This window comes from Amia ocellicauda, chromosome 3, assembly GCF_036373705.1.
Source record: "Amia ocellicauda isolate fAmiCal2 chromosome 3, fAmiCal2.hap1, whole genome shotgun sequence".
Lineage (NCBI taxonomy): Eukaryota > Metazoa > Chordata > Actinopteri > Amiiformes > Amiidae > Amia > Amia ocellicauda.
The window spans coordinates 38,044,732-38,065,394 of NC_089852.1; the positions used below are offsets into that span (position 1 = coordinate 38,044,732).

At 42.4% G+C, this 20,663-nt stretch overlaps 3 protein-coding genes and 4 non-coding genes across 7 annotated transcripts; all 7 read right to left on the reverse strand.

The window, feature by feature from the left end:
• Positions 1 to 171: 171 nt before the first annotated feature.
• ints4 (integrator complex subunit 4) lies at positions 172 to 10,975 on the reverse strand. The gene is made up of 23 exons (XM_066699330.1): positions 10,845 to 10,975; positions 9,829 to 10,026; positions 9,332 to 9,449; positions 7,682 to 7,788; positions 7,293 to 7,478; positions 7,138 to 7,188; positions 6,853 to 6,941; positions 6,337 to 6,457; positions 6,184 to 6,255; positions 5,692 to 5,866; positions 5,049 to 5,254; positions 4,803 to 4,945; positions 4,562 to 4,677; positions 4,273 to 4,406; positions 3,835 to 3,992; positions 3,043 to 3,136; positions 2,811 to 2,891; positions 2,342 to 2,472; positions 1,910 to 1,969; positions 1,652 to 1,811; positions 1,370 to 1,513; positions 906 to 1,026; positions 172 to 521 (listed from the first exon to the last, which is right to left on the reverse strand). The coding sequence occupies exons 1-23, from the start codon at positions 10,896 to 10,898 to the stop codon at positions 334 to 336; spliced, it is 2,907 nt and encodes a 968-aa protein (XP_066555427.1). The 5' UTR covers positions 10,899 to 10,975; the 3' UTR covers positions 172 to 333.
• Positions 10,976 to 11,762: 787 nt separating this feature from the next.
• On the reverse strand, positions 11,763 to 14,860 carry kctd14 (potassium channel tetramerization domain containing 14). Its single transcript, XM_066699331.1, has 2 exons — positions 14,624 to 14,860; positions 11,763 to 13,013 (listed from the first exon to the last, which is right to left on the reverse strand). Exons 1-2 carry the CDS (start codon positions 14,681 to 14,683, stop codon positions 12,342 to 12,344), a joined length of 732 nt encoding a protein of 243 aa, XP_066555428.1. The 5' UTR covers positions 14,684 to 14,860; the 3' UTR covers positions 11,763 to 12,341.
• Positions 14,861 to 16,341: 1,481 nt separating this feature from the next.
• On the reverse strand, positions 16,342 to 20,564 carry rps3 (ribosomal protein S3). The gene is made up of 7 exons (XM_066699332.1): positions 20,494 to 20,564; positions 19,552 to 19,682; positions 18,622 to 18,715; positions 18,443 to 18,537; positions 17,654 to 17,841; positions 16,853 to 17,054; positions 16,342 to 16,416 (listed from the first exon to the last, which is right to left on the reverse strand). The coding sequence occupies exons 1-6, from the start codon at positions 20,521 to 20,523 to the stop codon at positions 16,855 to 16,857; spliced, it is 738 nt and encodes a 245-aa protein (XP_066555429.1). The 5' UTR covers positions 20,524 to 20,564; the 3' UTR covers positions 16,342 to 16,416; positions 16,853 to 16,854.
• Positions 16,526 to 16,671, reverse strand: LOC136747398 (small nucleolar RNA SNORD15). Its single transcript, XR_010816498.1, has one exon. It is a non-coding gene; the product is annotated as a small nucleolar RNA SNORD15 (small nucleolar RNA).
• LOC136747397 (small nucleolar RNA SNORD15) lies at positions 17,371 to 17,516 on the reverse strand. The gene has a single exon (XR_010816497.1). It is a non-coding gene; the product is annotated as a small nucleolar RNA SNORD15 (small nucleolar RNA).
• Positions 18,061 to 18,209, reverse strand: LOC136747400 (small nucleolar RNA SNORD15). The gene has a single exon (XR_010816500.1). It is a non-coding gene; the product is annotated as a small nucleolar RNA SNORD15 (small nucleolar RNA).
• LOC136747399 (small nucleolar RNA SNORD15) lies at positions 19,244 to 19,392 on the reverse strand. The gene has a single exon (XR_010816499.1). It is a non-coding gene; the product is annotated as a small nucleolar RNA SNORD15 (small nucleolar RNA).
• Positions 20,565 to 20,663: the final 99 nt, after the last annotated feature.

Consider the following 20,663-nt stretch of genomic DNA (forward strand, 5'->3'; position numbering starts at 1 on the left):
GGTTTAATATTTTCCAGGTATTTATTTTGAATATAATAACCAAGTAGTGTGTCTGTTGATGACACTTTTTATGGCAGGAATACATGATCACTTAACACTTCACAAGGTAATTAAAAATGAGAGATGTAGCAGTTCTGGTTTTGTATTGACAAGTATGAAACAACTAGTTACTAATTTAACAACTATTTTATTTAAGACAAAAATATGTGGAAAAATAATTTACAAACTTGTATTATTTACATCCTTTACAGCAAGAGGGTGTGATCTATGAGATGTAAATTCAGTCCACACAGCTTTTAAAAGTAGCCATGAGATGCTGGGTGACGGTAGGTATCAGCGCCGGGTGGGTTTGGGCATGATGAACACTTTGACAGGCTTGCTGAAGGGAATGGTGCCCTCGATGGAGCTGTCCAAGGACGGCAGCCCCTCTGTGCTCTCGTTCCAGGCTGGCTTGAGCGCCGAGGCCCTGCTGGTGCTGGAGCTGTAGGCAAGCAGCAACCTCACCTCAATCTGGCATGGCTCTGCAAAAGCACACAAGACAACTTGCTTTATTTGATGAAGAAAAACTACAGCTCGAACGGGGCACAGCAGAAACCTATTCAGCATCTGCAAGACAAAAGGTCACATTTGTGTGTGTGGGGGGGCGGGGTTCTTCCATGTCTCTTGGATTGCCGTGGCACGAGAGTGGGAGTAAAACAATGCCAGACATTTGCAGTGACATGTTGCATTGTGACAAATGTCTCGGGCAAGTCATGCTCAAGTCGTTACAATGGTTAACAATCCAAGCATGAAACATACTCTGAAGTCAAACCAATGACCTTCACCAAGGAAAGCACAGGTTTGTGTTTATTTTGTCTAGAAGTACAGTTGTAAACTCTTGTAGTTACACACAAAAGATGCCCTACCTGTCCAGGCGGAATGGGAGAGGTACACTTGTGTTATAAGCCTGTGCCTCCCAGGCCCGGGTTTCCTGAAATCACCAGGCTTAGGGTGGATGACATGTGCCTGTCCATCTGGGTAGAGAACCTGTAGGAGGGAATGGAAAAGCATCACTGTGTATTGTATAGAAGACTAGTTATGCATGGCAGCGTGAGACATTTCAGGGTTTGGAATATGCTGTAGTATGTACCCCTCAGGTGTGCATCCTCTCCAATCTACATTGACAGGCAATAGGCCACCTACCAATCACAGTCAAATCGAATAACCTTTTATCAGCTTTTTCAAATCAAGGGTCTGGCTGTGCCATGAAGGAGAATGACCCTCACGTGCCTTCGATCTCTCTTGCTTACAGGCAGGTTACATTAATAATACAGACCGCATCCTCTAAATAAGAATCTAATCAGAATGCTCACAATGATAAAATACATACCTGAACCTTCACCGAGGTTTGTGGATCCTGCACATGTTCCAGTGTGGCATCAACATCCAGAGCCACAACCAATCCAGATGTGAACCTCAGTGGATTATCAGACTCTCCTGTTGGTTCAATGATGGTTGCCGTCGCTCTGTGTATCTAATGGATTGAAAAGTCTTGTGAGGAATAGTGTATGTGTGTGTGTGTGTGTGTGTGTGTGTGTGAGCAAAATCTAAAGAAAAACACAGTTGTGACAGCGTGTGGATTCACTGATGTAAGACAGAACCTCAAGCTGACCTGTTCTGGCAGTTTGAGGTGCAGGAAGCCACTCTGCCTCAGGGTGGTCTGAAGGATCTTCACAAGGTCCACAGGTTTGCAGGCCACCAGCCTGGGCATCAGTTCTAAGAGCTTCTCCACAAAACTGTCCTGGAAATGGGGCAGCTCTGATGCAAAACACCTTCAGGGAAAACGAGGAAATTACAATATTGGATATTTTGTGACTTAACTAATTGTCAATTCGTTTTGTAGACACCAGAGGGATGAGGAGAGGAATACCTTTGAAATGCGTCCACTTCCTGGAGAAACTTTTCACAGACACTCAAAAGAGGCTCCACTCTGCAAATAAAAAAAATTAATACGTTTTCAAAACAATTTCATTACAAATTATTTTGGGTTTCATATCTTTACATGAAAGATGAATCAATAAATGTAGATAGCAAAGATTAACACAATGCCTAAGGCCCCAGACCAAATTAAAACCTTGACCTGCACAGGTATCACAAAGTACAATCTTGTATCCTATTGCATTCTGATTTAAAGGTAGTAAACAGCAGCTTCTTGCAAAAAATTAAACCAAATATGGGGCAGGTTTGTTCTTTGTGGTCAAGCCTTTCATTTGGTCTGGCCCTAAAGTTTGGAAAGGCAGTCTGAGAGCGAGCAGTGTCTCCGAGGACGGCGGCGTGACCGAGGTGCGACCACAGGACTTGCCCTCGTCTGGTGCGCGCCATCAGGACCAGCTGCAACGCTTTGGCCTGCAGGCGGACGTGATGAATGATGGCCACCTGTCTGTTTTCCAGACCACCATACAGGAACTCTAACTTGTATGTCTCCTCCAGAATCTGAAACCAAGCAGACCCAGGGCACCATAGAACTTTAGTATTTTGTCGCAGTAAAACAATACACACACACACACACACACACACACGTGTTTAGATAAGTCCTCAAGCTACAGATCTAATGCAATACTATGGGGGGATCTAGCATATATGGAAGAGTAATGTCACAGGACTAGAGAGTGCAGTCTCTGAATTATCCCCAGATCTCTACTTAATTAACCTGATAAACCGTGGAAGTACATCAGGGATTGTAATGTGGAGTGGATTCCACTGAGAGTAAAACTGAGAAGAAATGTATTTCCGTTTCTGCCCATTAACTTCGTGGCTCTGCTGGTCCTCACCTGCCGGGCAGCTGCAGACGCCATGGCGTTCTGTTTCAGGTAAAGTGGGACGGCGACATTCCACAGCTTCTCCTGCAAGGCCTGTAACAAGATCCCAGGTCATTTTATCGAACAAGACTTAATCTGTGCCTCTCTGGAGCACAAACCAAATATTCAACAAGGAATTCAACAAGGACAATTCATAGGTGAACAACACATTCTTCCATTTCTAACATTTTGGGAATCTACTTACTTTCATTAGCAATAGCTGACAGTGCAAGTATGTCGCAGAGAAATCAGCTGCCCCAGCCAACTCTGTCTGTAGCTCCCCTAGTCTCTTGAGGTCTCTGTGTCGGAATGAGAGAACAACAACTTTGAACAGATTCAAGAAGATGTGTGTTTTTACTAAATGTAAGTTTATACAATCCTATAAGAGTTTAAGATGTAGTAACCATTCCTTTTTGGTATCTGAAAATTACTTTACTAGTACTACACATTACATTACAATACAATATTACTTTACAATCAAAATAGATTACTATTTGTAATTAAAATAAATGGAACAAACACACAAACAACAGTGGTCTCCAACCCTGGTCCTGGGTATCCAGCAAGTTTTGTAGACCACCCTTCTATCACCTGAAAGTAAACACCTCAAAGTATTTAATTTGAAACAATTAAGCAGGTTGTGTGGTAAATTCAGTCATTTAGAAACCATTGGAGCAATCCTCTGAACACCTTCAGCCTCTTGAGTCTAGAAATCACTTGGTTAAGTTCCTTAATTGATTCATTACTCCCATGTGTTCCCAGTTTTTAGAAATTGGTGATTTGAGATGACCTATGAGATGACCTATAAGATGACATGGATTGGCGCTCCCCAGGACCAGGGTTGGAGACCACAGTTCTAAAGAGTGTTCTAAAGATTCTAAAGATGGCTGTCATTAAACATGCTGAAGGGCAGGGTACAGTGGTCATTTGTTTAAAAATAATGTTCACAGGCATCAGCCAATGCACACAGCCCTGGCCCACGAGCCTCTGACCTCACCTGATCGTAAAGTCAAGCAGATCCTGGGCGCCTTGGGCCTCCAGGTGTTGGATGGTACAAACTCTAGCCAGACTCTCCTGGAGGAACTGCTGGGAAGACTCCACACTGGATGCGATACCAGACGAATCCGACACACAGACCAGCTTCCGGCCTGGGAGCTGCACAGGAAAGCAAGGAGGAGAAACCAAATCCTCAGAGTGAGCAATACCAAACTTGCCTTGAGGGCACTTCATCTTCTGTAGTAAAGAACAGAAATGGTCTCCTAGAGTTTGGATACCATTCATCTTTCACTTGTAATGTGGACTATGTTTCGGCTGTTCATAAGTAGCGATTATCAGAAAACAAGCGCAATTTATTCAGAGGAAAGGATTCAGAATTAGACAGCAAGTGTAAATATGTGAGTACACATAAGTGGGTGTTTATTTCTGTCTGTTTTACCCGCAGCTGAGGAACCAGGTGAGAGAGGCTGTCTCGCAGATAGGCATAATGTCTGAACGTGTGGTCAGAGAAGAGCGCCGACATTGTAGGGCATGACTTGGCAGCATTGAAAACCAAAACCAAAACAGCAATGTCTGAGAAGTACAGGTCAAGGAAAAAATAAAACTGTATCATCATTTCAAATGTTGTATTAAACATGTTATACCTGAATTTGAATCAATTGATATTGCTACTGTATAAAATGTAAGTGGCAGTACTAATGATATTTCCAAGGCTTTTGAAAGGATACATGCTGGGTCATCCATGTCCGGCTCAGGGGTGTCGAAGTAGGGGTGAGTGCTCAGCAGCTCTGGGACTATAGGCAGCACTAGGGTCGGGTGTCTTGCCCCCAGAAACTTCAAACACCTGAAACACAAATACAGAGGGAGACAATTACTACACACTAATCACAGAAGGGCCTTTTAAACACTGTGGTCATGGGTCCAGTCATGGCATAGGCATTGAGACCAGAGTTTGGGCAGAGCACTCACTTCCACACCGAGTTGCGGTCGGTTGGGTACTTGGTCAAGTTCTTCAGCAGCTCCACGAGAGCCAGCTGGATGCACTCCTTGGTGGACACGTTGGTGTAGCACAGCAGCTCATGCAGGGCTTCCCTGATGTCCCGAGAGGAGTCCTGAATTCAGAGTGAAAAGACAGGGGGGGATGATTTCTTCAGTTTGTGCCTTAATTGATTACTAACGATGCATCTTCTCCCGTGATGCAGTGCCCCGGCGTACCTCCAGCACAGCCAGCACGGTGTCCAGCTGGTCCTCTCGCAGGGTGATGTGTGTGGAGATCTGGCGCAGGACATGGATGGACTGCAGCCGCACCTCCTCGATCTCATCGTTAAACATGTCCACCAAGAAGTCCAGGCACTTCTCCGCAAAGCTGGGGGAGGACTGGGCCAGAGCGCACAAAGCCTCCACTGCTGCGATGCGTACCTCTGCGCACACACACACACACACACACACACGAGTCAACACACTGATTTTAACACAAAGGCAGATCCATCCACAATCACATGTGCTTCACTACACAACATGTATGTGCGCTCATGAATGAATATGACTTGCTTGCTCTGGAGCTTTTTAGTGAATGAAAAAAGGAGCATAACAAATACCACATTTAATTTCATTTTCCATTTTAATTTTAAAAACCAAAATTTCACATTTAACGAATCTCTAAACTAATAAGTATGATTTGAATGACAATTAAATTCCAAGTCTTCTCTGAATAGATATAAGTTACAAACATACATGTTTAATTTCCAGGCATTATCCAGGGTATATCCACCATGTAATGAAGAACGTGAGAATTAATTTCATATTTTGAGTCATTACACAATGACTTGAAATGTCAAAACATGGTTAAGATACGCACCATACATCTCATCCTCCAGTCCATGCACAAAAGCCCCACAAGCACCAGAGTCAATCAAGTTGACAGAGAACGTGTCCACTTTCTCCTTGGGAGCATCATCTGCCCACTTCCTGCCCGAGGAGAACTCCCCTGAGCTGTACAGCTCCTTGGCCCTCTCGTGAGCGGTACGTTTCCTCTGGGGGAAAGACACAGCAGTCACTATACAAATGTTTAGAGGACATTAATCTAGAACTACATTTGTTTAATAACTATCACTAAAAATGTCAGAAAATTACATTATGAGAGAACAATACATTATTTTCTGAAGAGACCGGAATCCAAATCAAATACAGAGAGGAGGCATGCTTTAGCAGCCCTCTACCTCTTTACAAACAGGAAACTACATGTTTAAAACAAACATTTCAAAGGGAAACATATCGACAAGATAACTCTCCATATGAAATCTGAATGATATGGTTTAATAGGCCAACCATTTCCCTAATGCACACTTACCCTCAGATCAGACATCAGCTTCTTGTCCAGAGTCTGTTCCAGAAAGTGAGCACTGACCTGCTGCATGGAGCCCTGCAAAATAAACAAGGTTGTGCTGCTTTTCCTCAGGGCAATTACTTGAAATCAGATAGTCTTGAACATTACAGGACTTACCAACAGTTTAGCAGCTTGCACTCTGACTACCCATGATCCATCACTGACCATGTGGCTGATCTTGCCAAAGGAATCATCTACCAGTCGTATCTCTTCATTGGAGGAGGGAATAGGGACAATGCTATGTAGAGTAAAGACACATTCTGTTAATGGCAGGCACTATTACACAGACAACAAAATCACAATTAAAGCTCTTATCCTGCCGATCAGCCCTTTATCTGGAAATTATTCCACCGAATGGGAATCAAAGTGATACAAAAAAATCACGATTTTGTTCAGAGGAAATTATTGCAGAAGACGTAATTAACAATATCTAATATTTTAAGGAATTGACTCCTGTTTTCCTTTTAAATGTATATTACTACTAGAAACCAAGTATTGAAAGTGCACATATAATTTTTTAACAGGATTTAAATTTGACTTTTCTAAACATGTCAGCAGAATGGAAGAACACAGGCAACGGGTTTCCTGATTGCAGCTTTTATAAGTGTGTCTTGTCTTGACTCAGGACCCTACCTTTCGGGATAGAGCTGGCTCAGTACCCACACCATCTGGACGGCTGCGGAGCGGACCTGCTCATAGTCATCAGACAGCAGCCTACAGGCCTACAGGGATTGTGTGAAGAAGCATGAGAGTCAGGCAAGTCCTTCCAATAACACGGAGAAGGAGTTATATTAAGGACATCCATTTGCACAACATAAATCCACTCAGACCAGTGTAACTAAGAAAAGGTTGGATTACAGAATGTTCTGTAAAACAGCAGAGACACTATTCCTGGCCTTTTTTTCTCTCTTCATTTACCTGGCTGTAAATTGTTTGCTGTAGTTTAATTCCTCGTTCATGCAGTTGCAGCTGGGGAAAGGAAAAAAAAAAAAAGCAGGCGATTAATTGCAATAAACGAATCCCTCCCAGTGCTTAAATTAGCCTTTTGCATCTGTAAGACAGGAATGTCATACCATGGCTTTGATCGCTGCGGTGCGGACCCTGGGATCCTGATCACCGAAGTAATCACTGATGATCGTCAGGACATCCTTAACTGCCACAATCTCATTCTCCTTGGACTTGGGCTTCTCCACAGAACCCAGACAGCCCAGCAGCTGTAGGCATTTGTTCCTCACCCCGAAATAGGTGTCTGTAAGATGCTGCAGAAGGCAAATACCGATAAATAAAAAGGCATGATTCGTTTTTTTCCAACTACAATGGTCCAAAGCTTGTATAATGGTGACTGTATATGTTTTGGAAAAAACACAAACCGTTATACACAAATGGTCCAATTAACAGCACTGTTTAAAGGAATAATGTATACAATCAATACAATCACAGGGTACACTGCTTTATCTCTTACCTTGCAGGCCACTTCCACTAACTGCAGTCTGAGGGCTTGGCTCTCTGGAAGCTGGGTGCCAATGACAAGAAGAGTGTCCAGCAACTGTGCAAGCACCTGGTGCGATTCTGTTTCCAATGATAACAAAAAGAGGCAGGGAATCAACATCGGCCCATCAGCGACAGAACAGTGACAGAACAACAGAGCTGTGGGAGAAGAGAGGTCAGCTAGTCACAGACCACATTCCACCACCTCAGCCAACAGTAGTACATGTTTTAACACTAGAAGCGCAGAGCCGGTCAATTTGACCGATTTGGTTATTAAAATTTGAATAACTCCGTGTTCCTAAATACACTGTGCATACCAGTTCGTGACTTTTCCAAACTATATGTATTAAACATGCCTAAAGCGTTTTAGCTGGATAAACGCGAAAATAAGTTATAAACACATTTACCTAGAATAGCCAAAATCTGGTTATTTTGACCGGTCATTTAAATACATAATAACTCAAATATAACGCATAATCCTGCTTTCCTTTTACAATACAGTCAGTCTGGCGCTACAGTGGCGATTTCTACCTGTCTACAGTCTGTCTTGTGCTTGAAAAACAGACGCATTGTACAGCATTACAGGTGTTTTCTTACAGCTGTATTCAGATTGAGTGCATACAGTGATTACCCGCAAATAAACATGGATTGGAAAAGGAGACTGAAGAGAGCGCGTTTTGAAAATGCTGTGTATATGAACATGACTGATTCAGGGGCATCAGTGATATTGGGAATGACTGGGAATGATAATTTGTGGTTTTGTGCCAGTGTTGTGAACACATTGTGAGTGAAACGCCAGGTCCAAATGGCACCGAGTGCTTTTACTCTATTGATCAATACACGATTGCTGCTGCACGTAGTACAGAGTGCAATAGCGCAGACACATCGCACACAAAATAATGATTCCTGGACATTATCAGTGGAAGAGCATTTATTGCAATGCTATATTTTCGTGGAGTAAAAGTGTTCATCTGGAGAGGCTGTCAAATTGCAGTGTGGGGTACGAGCTCATGCAGAGAAAGCGCAGAAACGTGTCCTGTGTGGACTGTACTGAGCTCTCAGGTATGCAGGCTATATATATAGTAAATTGCTTCTTGAAATACAAAGCTACACTGACTAAAAGCAGTGTATGTTGAAAACAAAGTTTACATGATGTTGAAAATGTTTACTTTAGTATACAATTATGTTTTGATAAATGCAAGTTATTTTTGAACTATAAAATATTGCTTTTGAGCATTATTCCAATATTTATGTTTACACTTTTTTAATTCTCTTATTGTATGCCATTTTTGAACTTTTTGCTTATTGTAGACTATATAGATATTCATGTTTTGACTGCAGTGTGCGTGTTTAGAAAAAAGTGCATTGTTATTTAAAACAATAATATTACTGTTTTATGATCATATTTCAATTTAAATACTACATTTGTGCTATGTAAATGTTGGCTTTGAAGTTCATGAATAAAACTTCTGAGTTGTATACGATGGTTTGCCTTTGATTGTCATATTGCAGCTGTTAAAGAGCTGTTGGTTAAAAGGACTGGCTATGGCGCTTGAAGGTAGTTCTAAATGTCGGCACTTCTAGTGTTAAAGACACATTGTGATAAAGAAGTTAAATCACTTACTTTCATTGTTGAGAGTGTTAATGGCATCATCCACTATGCAGTCTGGAGAAAACCCCTCAGTTTTGGAGAGCAAACCCAGCAGAGAAGCAATCTTCAGCCTTACAGAGCTGTCCGTCTCCTTCAGGTCAAAAGCAAATTCTCCGTCATTTTATTTAGAATTGAAAAGCCAAACTTGGAAGAATTAAACCATTAACTTGTTATTACTGGTTAAACATATCCTATAAAATCATATGTGCATTACATTTATCCCTATTTCTGCACATCTGGTCCAGCTGATTATGTGGGCACTCCATTCTGTTCTATTCAGCCACAATAGTTTGATACCAGTTCTTCAATGAGTTTATTAATTGTTACTTATGTGAAATAACTACAATGTTTACTCATCAAAAAAAATAAAAGGCTTTCAAAGCATGGTAGCTAATGTCTGTAGGAGGGATTATGATGGGGGGACATAATCACACACAGTGATCTACACACACTCTTTTGTGGTCCTTTACCTTGTAGTAATACTCCAGGAGGATGCGCACCACCCCTTCCACACTCTCAGCCTCAACGGGTTTGCGGGCGAAATGCAGGAGGTACTGTAGGGCATCAGTGGGGTTGCTGGCCTTGCACAGGTCAATATGGAGGGCGGCCGACTTGCTGGGCTTGGTCAATCGCAGCTTCTTAGCTGGAAGCTCTTCATGCTGGTGTATCTGAGACCAGAAGGAAAATATTGCCTAACGTTTACTTCTTCATGCTTTTTAAAATAGTAAAATGCACCCCTGTGTAACATGTTTGCATTTAACTTATCCTGTAAATGCAACCCCTCCTAAATAATTGTAGCCTATATTATATAATTATTTTGTCAGTGGAAAGAGAGTAGCAATATGCTGCAGTACACACACAAATAATTCAAATCACCACGGTTCAAATTGTATAGGACTACATAGATTATTCACATGGTAAACTGAGCAACTTGTCTTTATAGTATACTGTCATAAATACCTGTAGGCTAAGTAAATACAGAGGGGAAACACTTATTTTCAGATCTTATTTCTTTGAAGAGATATACGTCAGATTTTTAACTTCCACTTGACATACTTTTCATTTTCTGCAACATAACCAAGGAATAATGAACAACCTAATTTTAATATTAATAATATACCAGACGTATGGGTATATATAGAGACAAAATTACACCGCCATGAATACTTGTGTATAAAGTACACCTGTACAAAAATGTTTAATACTCAATCCCACCACAAATGCATTCAAAATAAATGTTTATTTTATACAGCATTGACTGTTAAGTAAATAAACGTATATTTGGATAACAACAGGAATGAAGCGAAACAGCAGAACGGGCCAAAGGCTTTCGGGACATTTTCCTGATGTATTTACCCGCCGACGAGGCTCTATCTACGGCTACACAAACCTGCCCAGCTTGTGCTTTTTCCAGAGCGCTAGAAAAGACATGAAATATTAAGACCCATAATCTGTGTGTTTTACAAAGTATGTAGAAAGTACTTACCTGAACAACTTTGGAAAATTCTTCATAAACTCTCTTTTTTAAATGCGCTGCCATTGTTTAGGTACAGGACAAGGCGAACGTACTCTGCCCGTCATTCATCAAACGCGTTTTGTAATGACATTCAGGTCCCAACCGGTTTGTCTCTTTAGGCTGCCGTAGTGCTGTGTAGCATACAGATACTATAATCTCTATACACTCAATTTAAATTGCGTTATATATTCCCTCTCCTGTATACGTTTTCCATATAATTCAAGTTAGCAGCAATATAAATCCTAAAGATTTATATTGTTTTTCCATTTTACTGTGACTTCCTCCACTGAGGAGGCTTTAATCTCCCACCGTGTGCATCTTTTGGAAACACTCCCTTATTACTTTTTAAGTGGTCCTTAAAAGTGGAGCCTCCAGGCTTGTGTGCCTGTGTGAGGCCAGGCTGCCCAGCCCTGCACAGCTTGTACATCACAGAGGTGTGTTATGGCCGGGGGTTGTGGGTTTTGTTTTATACTTCTGCTGGGAAATAAGGGTCTAAGGTGACACAAAAGGAAAAAAGATTGGGATAAAAATTAATTCAGCCAAAAATGTGCCTGGACATAAACTTCCCTAAGGACCACATTCTGTATCTAGTGGTCTTGCCTTTGAAAACTAGACCAATGGGGCAATGGGGTATGTGATGGTGAACTCAGCACATAGATCTATTTAACTTAGCTTAGTTTTTTTATACATAAATAAACCTGTCTGTTGTTGAATACCCCCTTTTAATAACAAGTTTGTTTGATCTGTCACCCGTGAGACATATAGTGTGTATGTTTTAAAATATTACACTTGTAATCCACACTACTGGGTACTCAAATAAAATTACATGTGTGCGTGTGTATTCAGGTTGTGTGTGAATTCAAAGATTTACAGGCATTGCTTCAAGCATTTTGAATTTAAAATATATATTTTATTAAATTGATTAAATACAAATCACTACATACATCTGTATTTCTTTTCTTTTTAATAGTTCATTTTTTATTATAAATTACAATATTACACTCTTAAATCACCAGCATACACAAAACATCTTAGTTATAGCCACAATGTAGGACTTTTACCTTTTCAAAGAAAAATGAATCATACATTTCAGTAGTTAGTTTAAAAAAAAAACAACAACAACATTTAATTGGATAAATTGTGATGGTCAACTTGAAATCTTTGGCATGAAAAGAAAAATAAATACAGCCTTGTGGTCTAGTTTCGATGCATTGTGCATTTGTTTTTTAATGGATTTATGGACGTTTTCTGTAAGGAAATGTAACAATGTTAATCACTTGTTTTGATTTGACAATATTGGCTTTGACATGGAGTAGCCTAACACCAGTTGATAGCCAGACAATTAAAATCATGCACTAATAGAAAACTTTTAAACTAAAAAGGAAGTCCAATAAGCAGTCTATACCTTCATCATAGACCCTGCTTAGCATTTATTAAAACACGGATGATGTGTATATTACCATAGCTTTACCACCAAGTGAACAGGAATTTGTAAAAGAAGTCGTAGCTTTTGAAACGGAAGCCCTTGTCTGCAGTGTGTGGCTGATAGCTGATCTTATAGCCCTTGGCCTCGATGTCCATTTTGATACAGTCCAGCAGGTCCGCGATGCTGGGAGTTGCTTTCCACGGCCCGAACCTCACCACTGACTCTTTGTCAGAGTCAAGGCTGTTGATGGCGTCGTTGTAGCGAGACGAATCCTCCTCTGTTCTCAGAACGCACACGATGACCGTGGACTGCCGAGCGGCTACAGCCTCCGCACGGGCTATTCTGATGATCACCTCCAGGTTTTCCTGGTAATTGGGGACCCTGGCCAGGAACTGTTGCCTGCCAACGACTTCCCCAAATATCTGCGGGGAGTCCTCCAGCTGCTTGATGAGGGGCTCGATGTCGTAGAAGAGAGCTTCCTTGTACACCTCTGTCACGCTCTCACTGGGCAGCCTCTGAGTGCGCAGGAAGTCCAGGATGTGTCTGAAGTGCGTCCCATCGCGGTCAATGAAGAAGCGGCCCTCTGTGTCTTTCCTCAGCTTGGGCTCCCCATTGAACATCTCAGCCAGCTTGGATCTGGGATACTTCCTGAGCGTGCTCAGAGATGTGCTGTAGAACTGGCCCCCGATGTTCAGCTCTACAATGGGGGATTGCTGGGAATCCAAAGGAAAGGGGAAACCAGTTAAGGAACCAAGGCCTGTTCTGTACACCTGATAGTTGAAGAGTCATAGATCATAATACTTTTTCCCTGATACTAAAGTAAGCCTGAAAAGTAGAGCAACTTAGAAGATGTAGTGCAAAAGAAGAAATGTAGATATCTTCAGCTGATAACAGCTTTGACAGGTGTAGTGTACTAATGCATTAGTTTTCATTGATAAGCTGCTCTGTAGTCTTAAGGAAAGGTCTAGGTAGGGTGTGGTGCATTCCTTGTCTATGATTCAATAACTCTTAAACTGATAGGCAAACTCAGTGTACTTCACTCTACGGTAGATCTGTTCTTTCTTATTTGAATAAAACAACCAATTAACTGTCCACAATAGCATCTCTTCAGATGCATGGTGTAAAAAAGGTCTAATCTGAATTATGGTCACTTAATAGAATATCATATTGACATACATATAATAAATATAGGGTTGCCATCCACACCCAACTACTCAAACAGACTCTGTATGCATCTCCATTTACAACGGGGGCATTCTTCACTTTTTCTATATACTTTTGTTCTCATGCAAACAAGCCAATTCGTTATATAAATTTTAAGACTTGTCATAGTCAGTGATATATACTGAATCTGATTTCTATTAAAATGTATATATGTATTAAGTATGGAACATATGGCACTGTATGGAAATAAACAATTGAGTAGGCTATATCCCGAAGGATACAGAATATATCTGTGTAGCCTGCACTAGCAACTAAACAATTATATGGCAAGCATGGGAGCCTATTAATCACTTTAAAACCTCCCAGACCACAAATCTGACTTCAAAAGTGGAGTATCCAAACTCTAGGACGGGTTAGGGTGGCTGGCCTTTAGCTCTGCCTTTACAATCCTGCGGAAAACACAGGCGTGGTGCAATCTGACTGGTAAAAACATGCAGTCGATCAAAAATGGTCAGGAATACTGACAAGTGTCACCTCTGTGTAACCTCTATGAATGTTATTTTTTTTGTATTATAAGAATGTCATCGTTTCAATTGCAATTATTATGTAAATTATTTTTCAAAACAAGTTCACCCCGTATGAAAAGTCATATGAAGATGATGTTATCCACTTCAGAGGCACGTATGTAAACTAAGGCAGGCTGACAGGCTACATGACATGTGAACGTAAAACAAACAATTCCGTCTTTGAAAGACGTCTCATAGTGGGTAACAATGTACTCTACAGTCATACGAATAGTTTACTGATGCATTTTAAACGTCATGTCTCGTACCTTATGCTTTCCGACATGCTTGACCAACTCTATGGAAATCACCCTAAATTAAAACCTGGATCATCGGAACTAAGACGGAAGTATGTTCCTCAGTAAAAACAACACGTGTTTCCATTGGATCTGTCCTCTTATTACTGCTGTTGCACTTCTGAAAACCCGCATACACTGTCCTAGTAAACCTCTCGTAGAAAACTGTTATTATGAACATAACTGTACTCTTGAGTTAGTGTCGCAAACTCTGGATAGAAACAATGCATTTGGGATGCTGTTGCAACAAACATAAGGTGACAGAAAACAGCCCGAAACCGTCGATGCGTTTATACTTACAAAGTGTAAATTAGTAGTGCATTGCTTTCGCGGAGACCTGTTGTAGTCGGAGAGACTCATTTTCGGTGCTCACCCGCTCGGCCACCGTACTTTCCTCAGCTGCCTGCGAGCGGTGCGGGAGTATCGGCGCGCCGGGCGGAGCAGCTGCGGGGGCGGACTCATGAGCAAGAGAAACCGCCCCTGGCCTTGCGAGCACAACAAACCCCGAAGAGCCTCCTTTAACCAGGTTAGACGTTGCCTTTTATTTAACTGTCCACTTTGTGTGTCAGTTTAGTGTTGGTAAAACCATGTAAATTACCTTGGATAAATGAGGGCGTCTACTCAATGACGTCATGATGGATGCTCAGCACTGTGGGGACTGTAAATGTAAATACCACTTCGTTATACATTTAACGGGATAAATACCAAGCTTTGGTCTTAATTACCACCCCAAAGCTTTCCATACATGATTGGATGAATACCGAGACATCCTTCATCAAGTCGCGTTTCCAGTTTCCAGAGGATGGGCAGTTATAATCCCACCTTTTTGAAATGGTGCGATTTTATATTTTAACTAAAGCCCCTTGCCATAAAATGTAAATCAAAGCTGGCACTACTCATTGAAATTGAGGGTCATGCAGCATGGATGTGTGCAACTCTGAACAGTATGCCATTACTCATTAGTAGGCTCTTTAGTCCCAGTTCTGTAGCATGAATCAAGTTGAAAACACAAAGTGTAAAATGTCTTACACCCCTATACACACACTTTGGAAATCATGACTAACTAAACAAACTTTGCAATGATTTCTACCGGTTCTGTATTTACACTGGGTTTAATTGATAGGTTTCTCCGAGTCAGTGCCATTCATGTCAACGCCTTGATATTGTGAGCGGAGTCACTTTCCTGGCACAAGCATGTGACCCCAAGATCCGAGCGCAGGGAGAGCTGCGTCCCACCCGGCCCTCGCACCTCCACCGCAGCGCTCGAGTTTCCGGCCGGTCCCGACTGCACATGCCCCTTTCCAACATCATTGTGCATTAGCAATATACCCTGTTGCTTAGATTTAGTACATTCATTTGACAAAGTACAAAAATAAAACGTTTAATTAGATTTTGACACTTGGAGACCTGAAATGCACGATTCCGAGTCATTTCTAAGTTGAAAAATCTCCATGAAATCCGGGTAAATTTGGACTCAGACATATCTTTGCTTCACAATCGCACATCAACCGATATAATACAGCAAACTAGACGTGGTTCCGGTGCTTGTCAGTCTCAGATGTGTGCCGGTGGGTCTGTATTGAAACGGGTGAGGAGCTCAGCTCTGTGTGCTGCCAGAAACACACGTCTGCACTGGATACAAGCGCTTTCCAGCACTGATGCAGGAGTTTCTAGGTGAACAAGCTTTCAATTTTCAATTACGAAAATCAAGCTTGGCTTTTAAGATCTCTCATACCCTATTTCATTGTGAAAAAGCAACATTTTTATACAAAACCGAACAGCAAACATTAAACCGATATGCTCAGTATACAGTCCATAGAGCTTTACACAGGAAAACAGCTGATGGACATTTGACTTTAATAGTGCAGCTTTCATATTGTTCCAGGCATTTTGCAACAAGATCAATATATTAATTTGACAAGTTTGTACACTACAAAGCTATCACCCACCGATAAACAGATCCCCAATTCTACAATCTGTAATTCTCTCCATTAAAAAAAAAAAAGAAAGCCAGGGAATGTCTTTTACTGTTTTATTGAAATTTTATACAGTTTATCCCCCGAGGACTTCCATCTTCAGGTGTCGATGGAAACCTGCAAGAGAGAACGCAGTTAAATACATGACCATGTGAACTACTTTATTTCAAATGCATTCCTGCATATTTTAATCACTTCAATCATTTCAAATTAAAGCTTTGAAAACCCCTCTCAGACAAATGCCTCTATGTCTTCAATTAATAAACACTCTGCTCTGGGGCCTGAACTCAGAGACACAGAACGTGCCCCTGAACCAAAACCCCAGAGTCAGGCCGTGTCCTGTTCCGACTCGTCATCGTATCATCACTGAAGGGAACTATATATATATTATATATATATATATACACACACACACACACAAATTGGACTTGCCAAATACAGGGTGAATTAATATTCTATTATACATACTATTGCATAAGATTAACCACAGACTCGACAATGCCCAATCCTTGCCTCTGTAGGAGTCATATGTGCAGAATGATGTGATTCTCACCCTTATGCGGTGGCGACTGGTCCGCCCTGTGGCATGACAGGGGCCTCTGGCTTGGCACCCTTCTGCTCAGACATGGGGGTGGTGGGGAGGACCTCATCCTTGGGCTCCACAATGCTGACGTGGTCAGGAAGAGGCTTCTTGGGGCCAATCTTGCCACTGGGATCCCAAGGCAGCATGATCTTGACCTTGATTCCCAGCACACCTACAGGAGAGATTAGACCAGATTAGATTCAGTAAAAGCAAGACAAACTGCAGTGGATGACTGGGACAGTTTAGACTAGATTCCACGGGGGAAATTAGCACACAGGATAATTTAGATTTGACCTGCAATGTAATTATAAATTAGCTTTGGTAAGACTTCTTATTTGATAAGGTACGACAAGTGCTCTGTAAAGAAAACCGAACATGCTAATCATAAAAGCACATGCCAGTTTTAAACTACAAAGCAAGCCAATTTCCATTAAAGGAATAACAACAGTTTCAGTTACATTTTGCAAGCACATAGAAAAGCAGCAGACCCTTCTCAGACAAATGCCTCTATGTCTTCAATTGATAAACACTCTGCTCCGGGGCCTGAACTCAGAGACACAGAACGTGCCCCTGAACCAGAACCCCAGAGTCAGGCCGTGTCCTGTTCCGACTCGTCATCGTATCATCACTGAAGGGAGGAAGACTGATTCTCAATGAAAAGCAAAAAGTACCATGGACATAGATATAAATCTCCTATACGAACAGGTACAGTAAATCAAAGATAAGCTTTAATACAGCAACCAAAAACCAGATAGCCAAGCGATTACATACCCTGCCTGAGCAAGACGTGGCGGACAGCAGTGTCAACGTAGTAGTTGACGGGGTCTCCACTGTGGATCATCAGGCCATCGACAAACTTCATGGACTTGGCTCTCTGGCCTCGGAGCTTGCCGGACACCACCACCTCGCAGCCCTTGGCCCCGCTCTCCATGATGAACCGCAGGACACCATAGCAGGCTCTGGAACACAAGCAGGCATGCGTCTTCAAATCACACACCCTTACACGCGCTTTAGCAATTGCGCCATTTTCGGATCAATAGGAAAGCTTTACAACATGATTCCAGGATTGTACTATGTACATTTTTACACTGACAAACTATAATCACTCATACATCACTAGACAGATTTCCAACAAAGGGGATCAATTTACACACAAGGTACTTTGGAGCACACAAGACCCTTCTCAGACAAATGCCTCGATGTCTTCAATTGATGAGGACAGGCTGCTCTGGGGCCTGAACCCAGGGACACAGAACGTGCCCCCAAGCCAGGACCCCAGAGACGGGCCGTGTCCTCTGTCCGACTCGTCATCGTCTCATCACTGAAGGCAACAGCTCTATCAAACTCATCAGCCATCCTACACACTGATAAGGGGAGGAGTACACTCTACTATAATCTACCGCTCTGGACAGCAAGAGAAAATTGGTTCTTAACACTGCAAGGAAGTGTGCCTTGACCAGTGGGTGAGGCAAATACCCTGCTCCCTATAGAGCTCATTTTTGGGATTCTCACAAAGGTGTACATTAAAGGACAGTGACTCGGGCTGGACCCGAGGCTCACCTGCGCACAGCCAGGCCTCCCAGCAGCTTGTAACGCAGGGACTCCGCCTGGGCGATGGCACACAACCCTCTGGTGGCAACCTTCTCCGCATACAACTAGAGAGAGAGTGAATGGCTTTAATGCATGATCACCAAGCAGGGAGCGAGCAGGATTTCAGACTATCTATATGTGGAGCTCACCTCAACGCTGTTCTCTGGGAAGCCAAACCTCTTCTGCACCACAGCAGTCAGTTCACGGATGCGGCGGCCTTTCTCACCAAGAACATTCTGAGTCCTGGAACAATCACCACAATCAGAAACCCAGTTGTCTGCCAGCATTCGAAAAGGCAAAGATCCTGTTAATGCTGACAGTTTACAAGGACATGACTGTAGACTGAATGAGGAATACATGCTACTGATTGGACGTCAAGGTACATTCAAATCATAGGAGCACGAGTTGTACAGGTTGAACAATACAATTACACAGACAAAGGCATCCAATCATTGCAAATGTGAGCACTTCTGCAACAGGGTCATTTAACATGCAATAAAACGTTTACTTACACTACAAGAACAGTTAATTTAAAAAGTACAACACTGCTTTTATTAGTTTCAAGTAGTTTGCCACACAGACATTTCTGATCTCACTCAGTCCTCTGAGGCCAAGGGAGTCTTTTTAACCCATACTGTACTGCCTAGTGCAAGTATTAGAAACTTAAATCAGAAGACACTCATTATACAAATCTTAATTTTACTTTTACGCAGGTTTACTTAAGGTATGATGTAGTAGTTGTGTGTACAAATGTATGAAGGCTTGCAAGATCCTTCTCAGACAAATGCCTCGATGTCTTCAATTGATGAGGACAGGCTGCTCTGGGGCCTGAACCCAGGGACACAGAACGTGCCCCCAAGCCAGGACCCCAGAGACGGGCTGTGTCCTCTGTCCGACTCGTCATCGTCTCATCACTGAAGGAAGCCGCTCTAACCATCACAAACTCAACAGTCAATCACTAAATCTTGAGAAAGTAAAGGGGATTGACTATGGCATGCAGTTAGGATAACACTGCTTCACCGTGCATCTGGGATGCGTTTTCGTCTGGGGATTGGGATCTCCGGCGGGTCGGGTCTCACCGTGTGGCCAGGATGATGATCTCGGTTCTGGTGGGAGTGACTCGCACCTCCACCCCGGAGTAGCCATCCTCTGCAAGCTCCCGAGTCAGAAACTCATTCAGCTCGGCTTTGAAGATGCCATCTGCAACAAACTGCAGGACAGAAAATGTACCAGAAATTAATTTAAAAAATACACTTGCCAAAACAAACTTTACAATGATCTTTCAAAAGTTGAAGGCAATGGCTAGTGAGGTATTAATAACCATGAGGGGCGGGCACCACAGAAAATAACTGTGCATCCTGTTAATTAAATTGAACTTAATCTATATAGACTAGAGCGCTAAACTCAAATAAGGACACGTTTAGACACGTATTATACACAACACAGTGATCATGCATGTAAACTGAACACTGATCAACACGTTCAGCCGGAGGACTGTCCAGACACCTTAACTGCAGCTCATGCTATAGGAATGGTATACATCCCTAAACGGTAGGGCTTTCTCCAAAGATGTAGTTTAATCAATCGCAATCTAATATTTAAATGACTGTACTGCTATACACAAATCACATTAATACGGGTAGAAATCGATTAAATATAACCTCCTACTCGAAGACTTTAGCGCACAGAGTAACGAGACATTTGCAAAGGTAGGCCCAAGCGCTGACCGACCTGTCGATATACTGCAAAACTGCAGAGTTTGAGTGATCGCAGTCCATGTGTGCAACTTACCGCACAGTTGGTTATAGCGAGCAGTGTGTCAGGCGCAGTCCCCGGCTGCACACCCGCGGGCCTCCGCGCCTCACACAGCCGCTGCCATCCAACACAATCCGCCCGCACCGCGACCTCCAGCCAAAATACATCTACACCCAACGATTCTCGGCACTATCCCGTATCGCACTAATGGGCCATTTCTATATCCATCTGTGTCCTACAAGGTTTTAAACAAACAAATGCCTCACCTTCCTCTTCTTGGAGATCTGGGCCGTCATCTTGCTTCGAGCCGCTGAAAGGAAAGGGAAATCGCTTCCGGCGGAAGTGCATTTATAGCAGGCGTGCCGCGCGGTGGATGGTAGTTGTAGTTTTTAGAGGAAGTGGCAAAACACTGAACTCATGTTTTTATTTCACTCAT

Excerpts from the sequence above, each read along its gene's own strand:
- ints4 (XM_066699330.1), bottom strand. The coding sequence starts at position 10,898 with ATGGCAGCGCATTTAAAAAAGAGAGTTTATGAAGAATTTTCCAAAGTT. Across the intron at positions 7,189-7,292 it reads CCGCAGCGATCAAAGCCATG|CTGCAACTGCATGAACGAGG; the intron begins GTATGACATTCC and ends TCCTTTCCCCAG. Across the intron at positions 3,137-3,834 it reads CTGCTTGACTTTACGATCAG|AGACCTCAAGAGACTAGGGG; the intron begins GTGAGGTCAGAG and ends ATTCCGACACAG.
- kctd14 (XM_066699331.1), bottom strand. The coding sequence starts at position 14,683 with ATGAGTCTCTCCGACTACAACAGGTCTCCGCGAAAGCAATGCACTACT. Across the intron at positions 13,014-14,623 it reads GCACTACTAATTTACACTTT|CAATCCCCCATTGTAGAGCT; the intron begins GTAAGTATAAAC and ends TTGGATTCCCAG.
- rps3 (XM_066699332.1), bottom strand. The coding sequence starts at position 20,523 with ATGACGGCCCAGATCTCCAAGAAGAGGAAG. Across the intron at positions 18,716-19,551 it reads ATCATCATCCTGGCCACACG|GACTCAGAATGTTCTTGGTG; the intron begins GTGAGACCCGAC and ends TGATTGTTCCAG. Across the intron at positions 18,538-18,621 it reads TCCCAGAGAACAGCGTTGAG|TTGTATGCGGAGAAGGTTGC; the intron begins GTGAGCTCCACA and ends CTCTCTCTCTAG.